At 43.3% G+C, this 20732-nt stretch overlaps 1 protein-coding gene across 3 annotated transcripts in view; it reads left to right on the forward strand.

Annotated features, from left to right (window-relative positions):
- The window catches only part of anp32a (acidic (leucine-rich) nuclear phosphoprotein 32 family, member A), a 54658-nt gene extending 42237 nt beyond the window's left edge, over positions 1-12421 (forward strand). The window contains exons 5-7 of one of the 3 annotated variants that reach the window (XM_063066147.1): positions 2660-2799; positions 7523-7593; positions 11291-12421. In XM_063066147.1, coding sequence (XP_062922217.1) covers positions 2660-2799; positions 7523-7593; positions 11291-11324 — 245 coding nt within the window. In that variant the 3' untranslated portion in view covers positions 11325-12421. The remainder of the gene's footprint in view (positions 1-2659; positions 2800-7522; positions 7594-11290) is intronic. The other 2 variants (XM_063066146.1, XR_010020182.1) reach the window with 2 other exon arrangements.
- The last annotated feature ends 8311 nt before the right edge of the window (positions 12422-20732 follow it).

Below are 20732 nucleotides of genomic sequence, written 5' to 3' on the forward strand. Positions count from 1 at the left end.
ACACACTCGATGATTCAGGATCAGCTTCTTCCCCTCCACCATCAGAATTCTGAATGGACATTGAGTCCACAAACAACACCTCAGTAACTTTTTTTCTCTTTTCGCACTACATATTTAATTTTACTTTTTTAAATGTATATATACCTGCTGTAATTTACAGTTTTTTTATTGGTATGTATTGCTTTGTACTGCTGCTGCATATCAACCGATTTCACAACATGCACCAGTGATTCTTATTTAAAGGGGAAATCCAAGCTTGTGAAATAAACCTGTAATAGAAAGGGAGAACATAGGATAAGTCTTCTTGAGCCCTTTATATGGTATTAATGACAGTACACTATTAGTACAGGCAAATACTACAAGTCCCTAACTTTGCAGGAGGAATAGACACATGACTTTTTAAAAACTGTCTTGTGTTTTTCCAGCAATTTTGTTTAACCTGGACAAGCTGTGTAAACCTAAGCAGAGAGATTAAGTTTTCTGAAGATTGAAGATTAGCTTTGTCACGCGTACATCAAAACATAGCATGTCCAAAATTCACTCACTCTAACCCAGATGCCTTTGGAATGTGGGAGGAAGCTGGAGCACCTGGAGGAAACCCACGTAGTTGCAGGGAGAACGTATAAGCTCCTTACAGACTGCAGCGTAAAATGCAGGCGCTGTATTGACCGCTACACTGCCGTGCCATTACAGCCTTGCAACAGTTATTGAGATGTAGTGGGCTTGGCTTGGCATGTCCTGTCCTTGTGCTGGCTACTAATCTCTGGCGGGCCTGCGAATTGGCCACAGGATCATTGGTAAACTATGGATGTGGGGCGTGCCTCGTGCTCTGTTTGCTGTTGTACCCTGCCAGTTCGTGGATATGTTTTGAATCCGTTAGTGGCCGTGGGGTTGGCAGCATTATAACTGTTAGGGCACATTGTGGAATTGGGGTGTGTTGGAAACGTTAACTTCAGCAACCAAATCTTTTAGAGCTGAACGTGGATTGTAGATTCAATTTAAATTGCAGCTGGGGACTACAGTTCATTGAAAAACCAAACAATGCTGATTAACATTCATTTTGGGTGTCTGGAGTGTGGGTGTGAAGAAGGAGGTGTGAAAATTGCATGTAATTCAAAAGAAGCATTGTAGATACATTGTAAATATAGAATCATCCTTTGATCTTTTTTAAGCACATAAAATGTGAGGTAATATTTGGTTGAGCAAGCCTCTTCCTCCAATAGGGTCTCAATAAGATGCCTACTGCTCAGTTTTGTTGAATAAAACATTTCTATGTCCATTAGCTTCAGTGTGTCTCCGTGGTGACCTTGTCCGCATTACAACAGTAAGCTCATGGAAACCTGGACAAATCCTTCTCACTGGCCAACCCATCTGGGGCTGGATGCACAATGTTTTCTTTTAATAATAGAGGACACTGTTAGTTCATTCTCTTCTTCAGTCTTTAATAGCAAACTAGCTCGATTACCTGATTGTAAGAAGGGTAGAGAGTATTTTCATGGGTTCGCACTCAGAACTTTAGTCATGTAACTGCTGGTTATAACAAGTAACCCTCAGCAGTAGCAAACTCTTGCTGGTATACAGGTGCCAGTGTACTGCACATGAAAGACCGGTGTGGTATCATCAATTGCTGTGTTGGATGACGTAGGCAGTCATGGTCTTTCCATGACCGTGATTGTTCTTGGCAAATTTTTCTACTGAAGTGCTCTGCCATTGTCTTCTGGGCAGAGTCTTTACAAGATGGGTGACACCCCCCCCCCCCCCCAAGCCATTATCAATACTCTTCAGAGACTGTCTGCCTGGTATCAGTGGTTGCATAACCAGGACTTCGATGTACGCCAGCTGCTCATACGACCATCCACCGTCTGCTCCCGTGGCTTCACGTGACCCTGATTTTTCTGGGGGGAGGGGTGTGGCTGCTAAGTGGTGCTACACCTTGCCCAATGGTGACCTTATAGCTTAGCGGAGGGAAGGAGCACCTTGTGCCTCTGTCGCTAGAGATGTATCTCCACCCTGCCACCCAAGTGTGCGGTTATAGAGGTTGGAAAAGGTGGTGAAAGTTGTGATTTAGTTAAAATCTTGTGCAATTACACACATCCCTGGCCTTTGGACATCTGCTGTAAATACATTTCTATAGCAGTCATCTTCTGCAGGGCTTTGTAATTGACCTGAATTGTCCCTAAGTGGGAGCTAGGACGGATTACAACTTCGCTCTGCCTTCTGTAGTGTCGCATCAGCAATGTGTTTGTTACATCCTGATTCCTACGTTTTTAAGTGATGGTGACACTGTGGGGGAGGAGTGGGGAAAGACAGAACTTCCACATAATAAAGAATGGGATTGTGACAGGTTTTAGTATGCCTGCCTTATATCCTTATTCCTTTTGAGCTATTTTGTGGGTCATTATCTATAATTCATTGTGACACAGTGGAGTCTGCAGAGCCAGCTGTTTGACCTAGTTTTAAGAATGTAGTATTCCCCAGTCCCTTCAGATCACTCAATGGTTCATCTGTCCATGTGTTCTGCATTGTCCATGCTCTAAAGACATTTGGATGCCATTGTAGCCAATTCATCACCAATTTAATTTTTTTTAGAAGCCATTGGTTTCCTTTCTTGCATTGCATTAATTTAACTTCCACTTTTTTTTTACTTTTTGCTGTGCAGACGTTGACGAGGAAGAGTATGATGAGGCAGCTCAGTGTGAAGAGGACGAAGATGAAGAAGGGGAGGAGGAGGAAGAGGAGGATGAGGATGAAGAGGATGAAGGGGAAGAAGAGGAGGAAGTTGTCAGCGTAGAGGAAGAGGTATGGTTAAACACAGTAGAGCCCTTACAACGTGCTAGCTCACCTGAGGAAAGATCTTGTCAGTTCTAAATGTCTTGGAACCTTGAATATCTTTTTACTTCAGACTGACCTTTCCAATTTGACTTCAAGGCTTTGCTTGTGTGGGTTTGGGTCAGAGGGCGTCTCCAATAAGTACCTGAAGGAACAATTCTTTGTTGCTGCTCATAATTCAGTAGAGTTGGAGTCGAGATCAATTTTCAGGGCAGTGCTGAGGGTGTGTATTCATTTTTGGATAAGACGTTTAAAATGACTGCTTAGGCGACTGTTAGCAGTCTTACTGCAGCATTTCATAAAAATCTGCTGACATCTTGCTGCTGTTTGTGGGAATTTGTTGTGTATAAATTGGTTGCTACATTTACTAGGTTGAGTATAAGTGGTTTGAGATTCGCATCAAATGGACATTCATTTTGAGAGGACCAGAATATAAAAGCAAGGATGTAATGCTGAGGTTTAATTGGTCAGACAGCACTTGGAATATCGCGAGGTCCTTTTCTAAGAAAGAATGTGCATTGGAGAGGGTCCGGAGAAGGTTCACGAGAATGAACATTTGATGATTCTGGGACTGTACTCACTTGAGTTCAGAATAATAGGGGGGTATCTCATTGAGGTCTACCAAATATTGACAGGCCTAAATTGAGAGGATGTGGAGAGGATGCTTCCAATAGTGGGGGTGACCAGAACCTGAGGGCACAGCCTAAGAATACAAGGACGTCCTTTTAGAGCAGGTGAGGAGGAGGGTGGTGAATCTGTGGAATTCATTGCCATGGACAACTGTGGAGGCCAAGTCATTGGGCATATTTAAAATGGAAGCCGATAGGTTCTTGACTAGTTAGGGCATCAAAGGTTCAGGGGAGAAGGCAGGAGAATGGGGTTGAGAGGGATAATAAATCAGCTGTGATGGAATGGTGGAGCAGACCATGGACCCTAATTCTTTTCTATGTCCTATAATTTAAATGCCAGACCATTTCTAATGTGCGTACGTGCTTCGAGCAATTAGCAAGGCAGTAAGTTCTTCAGCAAACTTGATATTTGAAAACCCTTAATATAATAAACCTTAGTTAATTAGCTTCTAGCTCTGTTACCTGACCCATTCATATGCTGATGTGATTGCATATTCTCAGAATTTGACCCACTCTCAGCTTTTATCGATGGTGTTATCGTATTTCGAAAGCCACTTTCACAAACGTGCTCTGTTAACTTACTGCGGGATCTTGGTTACTGCCTTGGTGTGGTATTCTGGAATGCTGCACTGCAGTGGATGACTGCCACTCAGTCAGGCCAGCAGCACTGGGAGTGCCCCAGCACCACAGGGACTCTGAGGAAGAGCTGAACTATCAAGTATAATATTGAAGGATTGTCCCGTTTTCAGATAGACAGTATTGGGGACTGTTAACGCTGTCAAACAGGCAGTGCTGAGTGAGAACTGTACTGCTGGAGGGACAGTGATAAAGGAAGATTAGCTGAGGGTGTGGTTCGCTCACTGAAACAGTACAAGGAGCCACACAGTGTTCTGAGGAATGTACCTAATAAAGTGGCCACAGTGGTGTGGTCTGCTGTAGCCCATCCAGTTTAGGGTTCGACATGTACATTTAGAGATGCTCTTTGGCACACCACTGTTGTAAAATGTGGTTATTTGAGTTGCTGTCAGCTTGAAATAGTTTGCCCACTCTCCTGTGACCTTTCTCATTAACAAGGCATTTTCACTCACAGAGCTACCCTCAGGAGATGTTATTTGTATTTAGCACGTGGAAATCCCAGGAGATCAGCACCTTCTGAGATACTCAAACCATCCTGTTTGGCACCAACAATCATTCCACGGTCAAAGTCGCTTTGATTACATGTTATCCCTATTCTGATGTTTGGTTTGAACAACTGAACCTCTTGACCATGTCTGCATGCTTTTATGCATTGAGTTAGTGCCACATGATTGGCTGATTAGATATTTGCATTAACAAGCAGGTGTATCTAACAAAGTGGCCAGTGAGCATATAATTCAGCAGGAAGGAGATGAATTTTTTTTTTACCTTTTCAACCATGTATTGAAAGTTGGGGAAGGGGAAATTGACCTTTGTTTTTATTGTCCCAGTTCTGAGTCTAGCTGACAAAGGGTTTTGGATACGAGTTGATATATTCTGTGTCACGATAGTATTAGGTTTGTATTTAATTCTAATAACACTCCTCTGAAGTCTTTAAGCTATCTTATAAAATAAAATTTGACAACAAGCCACAAAAGATTTTTGGGTCTAGTAACCAGAAGTTTGGTCAGAGATGTGGGATTTAAGGAGGAAAGATCTATGGATAGAAATCCAAGATTTGGGACTTCACTGATGGTGCGGGCAACACACACAAAGTGCTGGAGACACTCAGCAGGCCAGGCAGCATCTATGGGGGTAGAAAAAGTACAGTCAACATTTCTGGCCAAAGCCCTTCGGTAGGACTGACAGTGCAGGAATGGTTTACGTGAAACGCTGTTGTAGGAAAGCAGCATCTATCATCAGAGATCCCTACCACCCATTCCATGCTCTTTTCTTTCTGCTCCCATCTGCTAGAAGGTACAAGTGCCTCAGGACTTGCCCCACCAGGTTCAAGAACACTTACTACCCCTGAACCCATCAGGCTCATGAACCAAAGGGGATAGCTACACTCACTTGCCCATCCATTGACATGTTCCCACAATCAATAATCTCACTTGTAACACTATTTATCATGTTTTATCATGTTCCTGTTATTTATTGCTATTTATTTATATTTGCATTCACACTGTTTGTTGCCTTCTGCACTCTGATCTTACATCGATCCTGTTATAGTTACTATTCTATAGATTTACTGAGTAAGGAAAATGAATTTCAGGGTTGTGTGTGGTGACATGTATGTACTTCGATAATAACGTTTAATTTGGCCTCTCTTATCCCTAATGTTCGGAGTTCAAAGTTGTAGTACAGGCCCAGATCTGCTAAAGATGCCCTGTTTTAGGAGCATGCAGAAAGGCCACATGGAGATGGTGTTCAAAATAACGGGCGTTTTACACCATAGTTAAAGCTGATCTACTGGAACATGATTTGATTACAGCCTTTACATTCTCAGCTGACCGGATTACATGGAAACTTGACTAACAGTAAAATTAGGTTTTGATAACAGAATGGTGGTTACAAAAAGACTTGAATAACAAGCCAGATCTTGATTACAGTGTTATCCACAAGGCTTTAGATCTTCTCTTTTGGAGTTTAGTAAGACCCTCTCTCACCACTCCGTCTCTGATCTCTACTGCTGGTCTCCAACTCTTCAACCATGTGCTCATCTGCACTCTCACCTACCACCTGCCCTTCCTCTGCCACCTTATTCTGGCTTCTTCCCCTTTACTTTCCAGTCCCGATGAAGGGTCTCCACAACAAGAGATTCTGCAGATGCTGGAAAACCAGAGTAGCACACAGATAAAATGTTGGAGGTACTCAGCAGGTCAGGTAGCATTTTAGAAGGGGACACACAATATTCGTTTTGGGCCAAAGCCCTTCATCAGAACTGGAAAGGAATGGAGAAGAAGGTGGAAGGAGTACAAGCTAGCAGTAGATTGATGAGACCAGGTATTAGGGGAGATGAGTGAGTGAGGAATAAAGTTAGAAACTGGGACATAAGTGGACCAGGTATCAGGCTGAAGAATGAGGAATCTGATAGGAGAGGGCATGGGACCATGGGAGAAAGGAAGAGGAGCACCAGAGGGCAATGATGGGTAGGTGAGAGGGAAGTTAGAATAGAGAAAGGGGGGAAAAAAGAGATGGGAGCAGAGGAGAAATTACAAGAAGTTTGAGAAATTGCTGTTCAATTGTCTTCACCAGCATCTCAAAATGGCTAGGGTACAATGAATTACAGAGGCACTTTCCATCCTCTGGGCAACCAGTGGACATTTTGTACTAATATTCATATTGGTAGGTGAGGTCACTGCTTTAAATGATGCACTAGATGCAACCACATGAACTGTTGTATGTGGTAGGTGAATTCTTAACCAGTGGAGAACAATCCCTTCTGCCCAGAGACAGAGGAGCAGAACTACTCCATTCTGTCTGAAGAGTCTGCTCCATCTTTCCATTGTGACTAATTTATTATCCCCCTCAGCCCCTTTCTTATGCTTTCTCCCTGTAACATTTGACACCCTGACTACTCAGGAACCTATCAACCTCTGCTTTAAATATACCTAATGACTTGGTCTCCAAGGCCATCTGTGGAGTTGAAATCCACAGATTCACTGCCCTCTGGCTAAAGGAATGCTTCCTCGTGTATGTTCTAAAGGGACGTACCTCTATTCTGAGGTTGTGCCAACCCCACTGTAGAAAGCATCATCTCCATGTCCACTCTATCTAGGCCTTTGAATATTCAACAGGCTTCCAGGTCACTATTCTTGGCTGTGCCTTTGGCTGCCGAACCTGTAGGTTCTGTAAATCCTCAGGAAGCCTTCAGCCTTTGGTCATTTATAACCGTACCTTCTTGATCAGCTTTTTCCTTGACCAAGCACCAACTCAGTGGTAGACTTTATCTGGGAACATCCCCGTGAAACAGTGCTCAGGTGTGTTTGCTGCTCAGGATTTGTGTTCTGAGCTTTAAGGCAGTCTCTTGAAGAAGAGGCCGTTGCCAATGTTGCTTATGGTCGAGAGCTGTTGAGTATTAATGTTTAGTCTGTTGACTCTTGCAGGATGAAGACGAAGAGGACTTCAATGATGGTGAATTAGATGAAGAGGAGGAAGAAGATGAACAGTCAAGTGTGTATGGGCCTCCTGATAGGTTGTGATTTCTGGTTAACTGGATTTTCTTGGAGTCATACAGCAGAGGAACTGGCCCCTTGGGCCACCAAGACCATACTAACCATCAAGTCTTGATGGCTGCTGACATTTGCAGTGTAACTAAACCTTGGCAGAATAGGAAGGGAAAGGGGTTGAGAACAACATACAAAATGCTGGAAGAACTCAGCAGCTCAGCTAGTATTGATAGAGTGGAATAAAAACAGTCAATGTTTCAGACAGAGCCCCTTCATCAGGACTGGAAAGGAAGTGGGAAGAAGCCAGAATAAAAAGGTGGGAGGGAAGGGATTGAGAAATAGGTTCTTCAGATGAATTTGAGAGTTTAGGGATATTAATAGGAGGGTGTGAACAGTGTAGTCAACAGCTGAATAGTTCATAAGATTCCTCTATTTACAAACATCCAACTTCCAGATTTTAGCTTTAATGCTGTTGTTTCTTAAGTGGTATGTGTCTTTGATTAAGAACCTTTCTTTTGTAATGCATAGTACACGCTCCCTGCCCGTAAGAATACCAGAGTGCTCTGGGAGCTGATGTCCAGTCTCTGCGTTGGTGAAAATCTGCCGAATTCCCCCCGAAGGGTGGGGGGGGGGTGGTCAGTTGAAAACTCCATCTGAGATTTTGCAATTAGAACGTCTTGGATCAACTGAGAAAATGAGCAAAGGAATAGGAGGTGGGATTTAGCTCTCTGAAATATGAGGAAATGCGTTTATGGACAGGCCAGTATATATGCTTGGGTGGCAGGGTGAAGATGGGCCTCTATCGAAGGAGGTACAAGGTGCTGCTTCCCTCCGCTAGCCTGCAGGTCACCCTCGGGCAAGGTGTAGCACCTGCTTAGCCCCCCCCAAATCAGGGTCACGTGAAGCCACGGGAGCAGGTGGTGGATGGTCGTCTGAGCAGCTGGTGCATGTTACAAGTTTTGGTTATGCAACCACTGACGCCAGGCAGACAGTCTCTTTATAAAGTATTGATCATGGCTGGGGTCACCCATCTTGTAAAGACACTGCCCAGAAGAAGGCAATGACAAACTATTTCTGCGGAAAAAATTGCCAAAACCAATGATGGTCATGGAAAGACCATGATCGCCCACGTCATTTGAAACAGCACATAATGAAGGAACAATATATGCAGTAAATGACAGGATTGTTGGGAGTATTGTAGAACAGATTTTTGGCCAGGTACGAGGTCTCTGAAAGTGATAGGGTGGTGAAGAAGACATGATACACTTGCCATCAAGGTGTTGAGAATCGAGAGTTGAGATGACATTGGTTGTTAGGATGTCATTCGTTGAGATGTGGGGTTGAGGATCAGATTTGGGATGATACTGGTTGTTGGGATGTCATTTGTTGAGAGGAAGGATTGAGTATCAGAGTTGGGATGACATTGGTTGTTAGGATGTCCATTCATTGGGGGGGAGGATGAGTATTAGTTGGGATGTCAAGTTACATCTGTATGACATTGGTGAGACTGCACTTGGAGTATAGTACACAGTTCTAGTCACCATGCTGCATTAACAATGTAATTAAATGACAGAGGATGAACTTAATTACTTCAGAGAAAAAAAAAATTGCTTCCTTGGCTGATCTTTAATGGAGTTACTGATATTCATTCTGTGGTCTATTTGACCTGGGGTCATTGAAAGGAGGTAGATTGATATGTTTGACTAGGTTGCTGTGATATCTTATGAGATGTAGGAGGATGTAGATTGTAGAAGATGCCTCTTAAAGACCATTAAGACCTAGGAGCAGAATTAGGCCATTTGGCTCTTTCATTATTATCTCTCTCAGCCCCATTCTCCTGGTTTCTCCCCGTAACCTTTGACACCCTTGCTAATCAAAAACTTGCCAGGTTATAAACAAACAACCATTGACCCAGAGGAAGATGCACAAGACCCCTAGATATTACTCACAAGGCCATGGCAATTCCTTCCCGTAGCCTAGCTTACATAGTAAGACCTAAACAACACATACAAAGTAGCACAATGGTTAAATTGCATGACTCAACAGCCAGAATGATGAACCATTGAATCTGAGACTGAATGGCTTCCCTCTTTACTTGACTGAAAACGACATTGTATCTGTAAAAGATAAACACTGGAGGCACAAGACCATAAGACATGGGAGCAGAATCAGGCCATTTGGCCCATCAAGTCTGCTCTGCCATTCCATCAAGGCTGATTTATTGTCCCTCTCAACCTAATCTCCTGCCTTTTCTCCATAACCTTTGACCTTGTCCTCCAGCTGTCTGGTGGTGAATTCCACAGAGTCACCACCATTTAGCTAAATAAATTCCTCAACTGTTCTGAAGGGATGTCCTGTTATTCTGAGGTTCTGCCCTCTGGCCCTAGACCCTCCCACATCTTCTCCAAGTCTACTCTGTCCAGGTTTTTAGTGAGATTCTGCCTCCCGCCTCCCCGCCATTTTTCTAAACCCCAGTGCGTACAGGCCCAGGGCCAGCAAATGCTGCTCATATATTAACCCTGTCATCACCAGGGTCATTCTCATAAGCATTTGGCCTTTCTCCAATGCCAGCACATCCTCCTTTATATGTGGGGCCGTAAACTTGTGAATGTTGCTGGGATTGGAGGGTTGAGTTGTAACGAGAGACTGGATAGGCAGGGACTGTTTTCCCTGGAGTGAAGAAAGCTGCTTATAGAATGATACAATGTGAAGAGCTCAGGTAGTTTTAGACTCGCCAGGATAGTTGAGATTCTGAAGAGGACCCGAGAGCCAGGCTTTTGCACACAAGACGTGGCTTGTACATTGAACAAGTTGCCAGGGAAAGTGGTGGGTAAAGGCTAGAATAATTGGACAGGGACACATGAGAAAGGTTTAGGGATCTAGGTCAGAAGTGTCCAAATGGGCCTAGCTCAGGTCATCATGGATGAATCGGGCTGATGGACTTGTTTCTATACTTTGTGAACCACAGGTAGCTGAACTGAGTGAGATGCAGGTGGGGATTACCTCCAAGTAATGTTTTTTTCAGAATTGTGTTTGTTATCACTGCCTTAGATGATGTGCAATTTGTTGTTTTGCAGCAGCAATGCAGGGCAAAGAGCAAAATTACTAGAAATTGCAAAAATAGTGCAAATAAAAACAATAATAAGGTTTTTTTCTGTAAAGTGTATGAACTTTAGTAAGAAGATGAGGAGACAAATGTGCTGAAGCTTCTGTAAACCCTCTGTTGTATTTAGGGGAAGCAAATGCAGGGTTGGGAACTATTACATTCAGCACAATAGTGTAGCGGTTAGTGTAATGTTATTACAGTGCCAGCGATCATTGATCAGGGTTTGAATTCCTGCTGCTGTTTTGTCTGTGTTCGCCCTGTGACTGTGCGGTTTCCTCCAGATGCTCCGGTTTCCTCCCACATCCCAAAGACGCACGCGTTAGGGTTAGTGAGTTGGCACCAGAAATGTGGCAACACTTGCGGGCTACCCAGCACAGTCCTCACTGATGCAAACAGTGCACTTCACTGGAAGTTTCAATGTACATGTGGGCAAATAAGCTAATCTTATCTTCAGAACCAGCTTGGTGCCCAGTAGATCAAATATCATCCACTCATAATTCTAACTAGTCTGGCTGTATCCTTTGTAATGCCTTGTCTCCTTTCCTCTTCTTTGCTCTAATATATTTTTTTTCCTTTCAAATCCCTTCCCCCTCCCCAAGGAGTCAAAGGTCAGAAGAGGAAACGAGATCCTGAAGATGAAGGCGAGGAAGATGACTAAATTTCCAGTGTTAACCTCTTGTGACTGACTGTTTTTAACCCGTTTTCTCCCATTTCCAGACCCCACCCCAATGTTGCTGTGGGAATGATGAGTGAGGGAGAAAAGCTCCCGTTCCTCCTGCTCTGAACTGTCCTGATCTGGTTCTCCTCCATTGGGTGTTGTGAATTTGGACGTACTGCCCCTGTTGCGGACATGGGCAAGGCCCTAATCTAAATAACGTTGACTTTTATTTTATTATGGTTGGTTCAAGCAGCTGTTTAAAACCTTATCTCAAATCACATCCACAGCAACATATACCAAGTGGCATATTCTAAAATGGAAAAAAAAAAGAGAAGGTATGTTTGTATTGTGCAGAAAATGGTTGCCAGTTTTGGAAAGTGATGCTGACTTTTTTTTTAAATAGCCCCATTTTCCTTTACCCCCTTCTTCCCCCCCACCCACTCCCCACGCTCTTGTAGGTGTGATAGATGTTTTCTGTAAATAGTGACCAAAGCTCACTTGCTCATGCCCTGGACTTCCCAGTCTGCAGCTGGTCTTCTGAAAAAGGCACCCATTTAACTTGTAGTCCTAATTGATTGGTTGGTAGTGTAACAAACCATTGTAATAAAAAATACTACATTTGAACCCCAATTTCCCAGCACCGTGTGCTACTTTTTGGTCTGTAATATATAATCTGAATACCATAGAGGAGAAGAAACTCAGCAATTTATTTCCTCCTTGTGCTGTACACTTTAATGAATTTTTTTACAAGCATCCTTATGCAGAAGAAGAATAATTATAGCATGTAGTGTTGAATGGGCATGTTTTCATACATTCGAGGGCATAATATTAATGCAGAATTGTATTTTCTTATCTTGGTGAAGTCAGTAAAGTTGACTAGGGGTGGGAAAAGAAATGCCTAGTGAATGTACAGACTTTTACTTTCATATCTGGGGTGACTATATTCCTAGTCAATATTTCATCTGTACAAAAAATTGCCGCAGTTTTTTTTCTCTCAGCAAAGCCAAACTTTTAGTTTTGTGTCTGTTTTTTGTCATTCAACAGTTTCAATAAATCCTTTTTTTATATACAATTTTTGTGCCTTGTTTTGAGTGTTAGGGCCATTGATGATTTATTGGGGGGGTGTGGTCAGGGGTTTGAAACATTTGGGGAAGCTGTTGATGTCCTCTTGTGGTTGTCTCGGGCTACACAATCTTGGGATTTAGCTATAGACACTTTATTTGTGTTGAAGAGGAGCAGTGCCAGAGATTGCTGAAGCAAGAGTTGATGTTCTGAGCTGCCTTCTGACCACATGCTTTGGCAGCCAATGGGATTTCACTCGGTTGACCTTTGAGAAGAATGGGGCCGTTATCAGAAGAATATGGAATTTTGTAGATGCTGGAAATTCAGAGCAACAACCAAGCATTTTTTCCTCCAAAATTTTATGTGTCATCTGAAGAAGCCTGGGCTTGAGCTCACTGGTGTCTGGTAAGAATTGACGGGTAGTCCTGTTACAACACACAAGGTTCTGATTGGTCTCTGCTGGGGGTGAATAATTAAAACGTTTGCCCTGTTTTTAGAGGGGAGTGGTGTATAGTTTCAGAATAAGGGTTTGCTTAAAGCAGAGACTGGGAATTTTGAGGTTGGCGTATCTTTGAGCTTGCCTACCCCAGAAGGATGTGGAGATGGTTGGATTGGAAGGTATTTCGGGATGGAGCTGGAAGACAATGGCCATGGATGGTTGGTTAATTTCATCTGATGGGACTTGGTGGTGTTTGAGTGGATAGAAACACAAAAAAAAATGGCAGAGAAGCTGCTGTGGTTTTTGACCATGTACTGTAATTGCATCAAGTACATGCTGAGTGAGGGGTCATTACCAAGGACGGCTGTGGGACCTTCTCAACATTGGCCTTCAGTTTGGCGGTGTGATATTAGCACCAGTCAGGTAGGTAGTTGGGGAGTATTTTCCCCTTTTTTGTATATACATTGTTCAAATTAAGTGTGTAAACAGACTATTACCTCAGAAGAGCCTCTTGAAATGTTTCATTTACTTAAGAGATATAGTGCAGAGTAGCCCTTCCAGCCCTTCAAACTACACTGCCCACGAACCCCCCCCGATTTAATCCTAACCTAACCACGGGACAATTTGCAACCAGCAGTTCACCTACCTGGTGCATCTTTGAACTGTGGGAGGAAACTGGAGAAAGGCAACACATTCCACAGGAAGGACGAGAGAATTCCACAAATTCGGTTCGTCTGTTGTTCAACCGTACATATCTACACTGCCAAATGAAACGACATTCCTCCAGACCAGGTTGCACAAAACAGTACATATAGATTACATACAGCACACGAGGTAATATTGCCACAAATAATATGGTGGGGGGGAGGGTCAAAGATCAGATGAATGGGAGGGGACCATTGACGATGTTAGGGGCCCTGTGTGTACAATGCTCTTGATAAATAATACCATCCATTATCTAAAGAAATGCCTCATCTCTGTTTAAAGCAGGGGTTCCCAACCTGCGGTTCACGGACCCCTCAGTTAATGGCAGGTGTCCAAGGCATAAAGAAGGCTGGGAATCCCTCGTTTAAAGGAGGTTGTGTTGTCTGATGTTATGTTCACCTCTAGAGGATACATCCATTCTATCTAGGCCTTTTAATATTTGATAGGTTTTAATGTCCTAAATGGAGGAAAATGCCTCCAATCTGGCCAGTTTGTAATTTGGATGGCAACAAGAGGCACTAGTGTGCATTATCGAGGCTGAGACTTGCACCGGCAACTCCTTTTCAGAAGCAGCCACCCTGAAGGTGAAAGAGGGTCAAAGAACACTTGAAAGAACTGACACAGGAAGGTAAGTGGGCAAATGGCCCTTTATCCGTGGTGGAAGCTGGCCGGGTGAATGTAGACAACCAGACCTAAGGTCTGCACAAAGGAGGAAGTGCAAGAGTCCAAGGGTGATGGTGAGGGGAATAAATGCTTCTGTGGCTTTATTGATGGTGTGTTGCCTCCCTAGTGCCAGAGTCAATGGAATAAACTGGTTGTAGGACATTCTAAACAGCCACAAGGTGTGGTCCACATTGGTGCTAATGTCATAAGTAATGAGGAATGAGATCCTGCAACATTAATCTGGATAGCAGGTCCTCAAAGGTTCTAATTTCTAGATTAGTTCTGATACCCCATGCCAGGTAATAGGAATAGGAGGTATAGATTGCCTGTAGGAATGGTGTAGGAGGGAGGGCTACTGGATTACAAAGACAACGGTGGTTTGCACAAACTGGAGGAGTTGGTCCTGGACTGAAATAGGTCCAACATCCTCGTTTGCTATTCCTGTTGGGGACCGTCCAGTCAGCGGAAAGGACTTGCGTGTAAGGAGGTGCGGGAGGGGAATGTTCGACCGAATTGTGTCTATTGTGCAGTAGTTCTGAGTGGAAAACAGGATGAACTTGAGGTGATGATCTGCACATGGGATTAAGATATTTTTACTGATAAGAGACTATCAGCGGGACTTGTAACTTGACATTCCAGCGTATGGAATCCGAAAGTAGGTTTGTTAAAGAGGAGGTGACATTGTGTTTCAGCCACCTTCTCTGTTCAAAAGTATTCACAGCCCTTGGAAGTTTTCATGTTTATTTGTTTTAGAACATTGAATTGCAGTGGATTTAATTTGGCTTTCTTGACACTGATCAATAGAAGAAGACTTTCATGTCAAGGTGAAAACAGATCACTCTACAAAGTGATCTAAATTAATTACAAATATAAAACACAAAATAATTCTTTTAAGTGTTCACCCCATTGAAGTCAGTATTTAGTAGATGCACCTTTGGCAGCAATTACAGCCTTGAGTCTGTGTAGATAGGTCTCTATCAGCTTTGTACATCTGGACACTGCAATTTCCCCCCAATCTTCTTTACAAAACTGCTCAAGCTCTGTCAGATTGCATGGGGATTGTGAGTAAAAAGCCCTTTTCCAGTCCAGCCACAAATTCTCAGCTGGATTGAGATCTGGACTCTGATTTGGCCACTCCAGGACATTAGCTTTGTTGTTTATAAGCCATTCCTGTGTAGCTTTGGCTTTATGCTGGTCTTGCTGGAAAACAAATCTACTCTCAAGTCGCAGTTCTCTTGCAGACTGCATCAAGATTTCCTTGTACTTTGCTGCACTCATTTTAACCTCTTCCTTCACAAGCCTTCCAGTGAAGCTGCTGCATTGAAGCATCCCCACAGCATAATCCAGCCCCACCATGCTTCACAATAGGCATGGTGTATTTTTGATGATATGTGGTGTTTGGCTTACTCCAAACCCAGTGTTTGGTATGTTGGCCAAAAATCTCAATTTTGGTTTCATCAGACCATAGAACCTTCTTCCAGCTGACTTCAGAGTCTCCCACATGGCTTCCGACAAACTCTAGCTGAGATTACATGTGATTTTTTTTTTCATCAGTGGCTTTCTCTTTGCCACCATCCCATAAAGCTGTGACTGGTGAAGCACCCGGGCAATGATTATATGCTCTGTCTCTCCCATCTCAGCCACTGAAGTTCGTAACTCCTCCAGAGTTGTCATAGGTCTCTTGGTGACCTCCCTTCACTGGTCCCCTTGCACTGTCACTCAGTTTTTGAGGACAACCTGTTCTTGGCAGATTTACAGCTGTGCCAGATTCTTTCCATTTCTTAACTGATTTAACTGTACTCCAAGCAATATTCAGTGACTTGGAAATTTTCTTGTATCCATCTCCTGCCTTGTGCTTTTCAATAACCTTTTCGTGGAGTTGCTTGGAGTGTCCTTTTGTCTTCATGGTGTAGTTTTTTTGCCAGGATACTGACTCACCAGCAGTTGGACCTTCCAGATGCAGGTGTATTTTTACCACAATCAAAACACCTTGAATGCACACAGGTTTATATATAGCTAGGATCCTTAACTAATTCTGTGACTTCTAAAACCAATTGACTGCATCAGTGATGATTTGGTGTGTCATTAAAGGGGGAGGGGTTTGAATACTTATGCAATCAATTATTTTGTGTTTTATATTTGTAATTAATTTGCATCACGTTGAGATCTGTTTTCACTTTGACACGAAAGAGTCTTTTTCTGTTGATCAGGGTCCCTCAATTACCTGCACGTCATTGCGTGTATGCTCTTAATCAATGTACCATAGAAAGCATTCTGTCTGGTTGCATCTTGGTCTGATGACCACAAGAAACCGCAGAGAGATGTGGACACAGCTCAGCACATCACAGAAACCAGCCTCCCCTCCATGGACTCTGTCTACACTTGGTAAAGCAGCCTGCACAATCAAAGAACAAACTCACCCACCCCAGGCATTCTCTCTTCTCCCCTCTCCCATTGGGCGGAAGATGCAAAAGACTGAAAGCTCACACCAACAGGCTCAAGGACAGCTTCTATCCCACTGTTATCAGACTCCTGAATGGACCTTTTGTACAATATGATAGACTCTTGGCCTCACAATCTACCTCGTTATGATGCACTTCATCATTTGTCTAATTTTTTTTGGTCGCTTTTACACTTTACTCTGCATTGTTACTGTTTTACCTCATTCCAGCTCAGTGCACTGTGTGATGATTTGATCTGTGTGAACAGTACGCAAGACAAGATTTTTGCAGTATCATGTTACTTGTGACAATCATAAACCAATACCAAAACTCATTTCCCCTCTAATAAATTTTCTGACTCATTTGGTGCAATTTGGGCTGCTTGATATTTGTGCACTGACACTTGCATCCATTCATTAGCACATCAGTTGTTTATTTGTCATTAATGCTCTAGTTTTTTTGTGAAGTTGTTTTGTATCATTTTCTTTGTTTTCTCGTAGATGCCTGCGAGAAAATGAATGTGGTGACATACATGTTGTTGAGTGCTGGCGGCCCTATGAATACTGCAGTTGACTATAGGGTTTTCATGGCAAGATACGGAAGTAGATTGCCAGGCCTTCCGTGCAGATGCTGTTGCTGCTCAGGTTGGGATGTGGCTGGATTCGAACTCGGGACTGTCCGCCTCGAAGTCCCGTGCTGATGCCACAACACCACCGGCTAGCCCAATATATATGTACTTTGATAATAAATTTTACTTTGACCCCTTTCACTAGACATTTACTGAATGTGCTTCTACAAATGCCAATAATCTTTCAAAGAATCAAGATTCAAGATACATTTATCAAAGTATGTAGACAGAATTTGAGAAGCGCAGAGACTTGTCCTCCCGTAGGCACCCACGAAACAAACAGCATGGAACCTGTTTTAAAAAAACATCAGACACACAATGCATGAAAAAAGAACACTTCCCAAACAGCAAAAAGCGAGCGAACAGCAGACAGAACATCAAACTCGGAGTATTCAGGTTGGATCAGTTCAGCACTGACTGCAGGCCTCAGACCCACCCTCTCTTCGATGAGGCGCCCCAATCAAACTGCTCAAAAACAGCAAAAAATTGTAACCAAAATCCAGAAGAAACACGCATCATGAATTCTCAAGTCCCCCCAAAATGAGTCCATGGCCATGAGCCTCGCCAATCAATCCTTGCAAAGTGGAACTCCAAGATTCCTGCACTGTCCTCCGACAGCAGCCAGCAAGAGGGAGAGGAAGGCGGGTGAAAAGCAGGCAGATGGTGCCGAACACCCGCCCACACTCTGATCTTATCCACGTCGATTTCAACCTCGCTCAACGCCTTAACCGGAGAGAAGCTTGCGCTACGTCTCCAAGGCTGCACGCTCCACTCCCGAACGCACCTACCTCAGATCGCTCATTCGGCCTGAAAACACACCATCAAAATGTAAATCACAGGTTCCAATTGTACACAGCTTAGTAGCAGAATCATATTTGAAAGAAGTAATAAAAGAAGTTGTTTCGTGAACTGACTGTAAGTCGTCGTTGTTGGTTACTGGCTCCATCTTGAACTCACTTTCCTTCAAAATCAACCTTTTTTCCTACTGTTGTTTGCCCTCATGGTACAAAGAATAGTTTGACCAAGAAACTATTGTTCATGTATGATTCTGATTCGAGTGGTATAATTTGTAGCATGGTAGTGTAACGCATTGCATTGCCCGTATTCGTTATCGGGGTTCATTTCCCACCACTGTCTGTATGTTCTCCCTGAGAGCTCTGGTTTCCTCCCACATTCCAAAGACACACGGTTTGTATGTTGTGGGCATGCTATGTTGGCTGACGCTTGTGGGCTGCCCCCAGCACTATCCTGAGACTGTGTTTGGTCATTACAAAGGACCCATTTCACTGTATCTTTCGGTGCACATGACAAATAGACTAAAGCTGATCTTTATTTTTTAAATAACTTTTTGAGTTCAAGATGTGTCTCAGGGAATTAGTTTCCAATTACCCTTATTTTATTTGGAGGTACAGTGCAGAACATTTCCTTCCAGCCCAATGAGCTGAGCCTCCCAACAATTCATCTATTTAGCATTAATCACAGGACAATTTACAATGACCGTAAAGTAAAGGCATCCGTTAGTCTTACAAGACCATGGATCTGTGCCTGGAAAGTCTTCGCTCTCCAGGGCACAGGCCTGGGCAAGGTTGTATGGAAGACTGGCAGTTGCCCATGCTGCAAGTCTCCCCTCTCCACGACACTGATGTTGTCCAAGGGAAGGGCATTAGGACCCATACAGCTTGGCACCAGTGTCGTCGCAGAGCAATATGTGATTAAGTGCCTTGCTCAAGAACACAACACGTTGCTTCGGCTGGGGCTCAAACTCATGACCTTCAGGTCGCTAGTCCAATGCCTTAACCACTTGGCCACGTGCCCACAATGACCGACTAACCTGCAAACTGGTATGTCTTTGGACTGTGCAAGCTCCTTAAAGATGGCGCTGGAATTGAAATCAAGTGTGGGGGTATCTGAGTGAGTTGTGTGAACACACCCAATGAAGCCAAAGTTGAGTCCATGGTCATGTGCACAAATGCATTGTTGCATAGGTGCATTGAAAAATATTGGCAGCAGCATCACAGGCAGATAGCATCATATAAGCAATATTCCCAAGAAAAGCACAGCAAATATAAATAATGCACAGAATTAGAACAAAATCAAAGTCCATTTTAATGCAAAGAGTCACTAAACTTTAGGCATTAGAGTTTTGCCGGTTGGTTCAAGAGTGAATGGTTGAAGGAAAGTAGCTGTTCTTGAACCTTCGTTGTGGGTCTTCAGACTTCTGTACCTCCAGCTCAGGGATACCTGTGAGAAGGTGGGATGCCCCTGATGGAGGGGATTTTTGACGATGGATTATAGCAAAAACGTCTCATCCCCAGTCTTCATCAGCACAGGTGCTTAATCCCCTGCTCTTCTCTCGCTTTACATTTCTGGCTGTATGGCTAAGCAAAGCTCCATTGGCACATTCAAGTTTTCTGAAGACACCACTGTTGTAGACTAAATCAACGGATGTGACGAATCAGAATATAAGAGGGAGGATGAAAATCTGGTTGAGTGGTGCCATAACAACAACCTTTTACTCCATGTCAGCAAGACCAAGGAGCTGATTATTGATTTTGGAAGGAAACCAGAGGTCCATGAGCCAGTCTTCGTCAGAGGATCAGAGGAGGAAAGGGTCAGCAACTTTAAATTTCTCTGTATCATTTCCCGTGTCTTGGGCCTAATTGGGCAATTGTGAAGAAAACACAGCAGTGCCTCAACTTTCTTAGGAGTTGGCGAAGATTTGGTATGACATCTATAACTTTGACAAACTTCTATAGATCTGTAGTGCAGAGAATATTGACTGGCTGCATCACAGCCGGGTATGGAACCATCAATTCTCTTGAATGGAAAATCTGACAAAACGTAGTGGATATGGCCCAGTCTATCATGGGCAAGGCCCTCCCAACTTTTGAGCACATCTACGTGAAACACTGTCGCAGAAAAGCAGCATGCATCATCAGGGATCCCCACAGCCCAGGACATGCTGTCTTCTCTCTGCTGTCATCAAGAAGAAGCTACAGGAGCCTCAGGACTCACACCACCAGGTTCAGGAACAGTTATTACCCCTCAACCATTAGGCTCTTGAACGAGAGGGGATAACATCACTTACCCCATCATTGAAATATTCCCACAAAATGGACTCACTTTCAAGGCCTCTTCATCTCATATTCTTAATATTTGTTGTTTATTTATCTATTGTTATTATTTCTTTTTCTTCCCATTTGCACACTTTACTGTCTTCTGCACTCTGTATGCCCAATTTGGGTGGTATTTCATTGATTTGGTTATAGTTATTATTCTATAGATCTATTGAGTTTGCCCACAAGAAAACAAATGTCAGGGTTGTTTGTATATGGTGACATATATGTACTTTGATAATAAATTTAATTTGAGTTTTCCCTTTGTGAGGCAGCACCTCCTGTAGATACTACTAATGGTGGGGAGGGTTGTTTTCCTGATGTATGGG

This window comes from Mobula hypostoma, chromosome 13 (genome assembly GCF_963921235.1).
Source record: "Mobula hypostoma chromosome 13, sMobHyp1.1, whole genome shotgun sequence".
Taxonomy (NCBI): Eukaryota; Metazoa; Chordata; class Chondrichthyes; order Myliobatiformes; family Myliobatidae; genus Mobula; species Mobula hypostoma.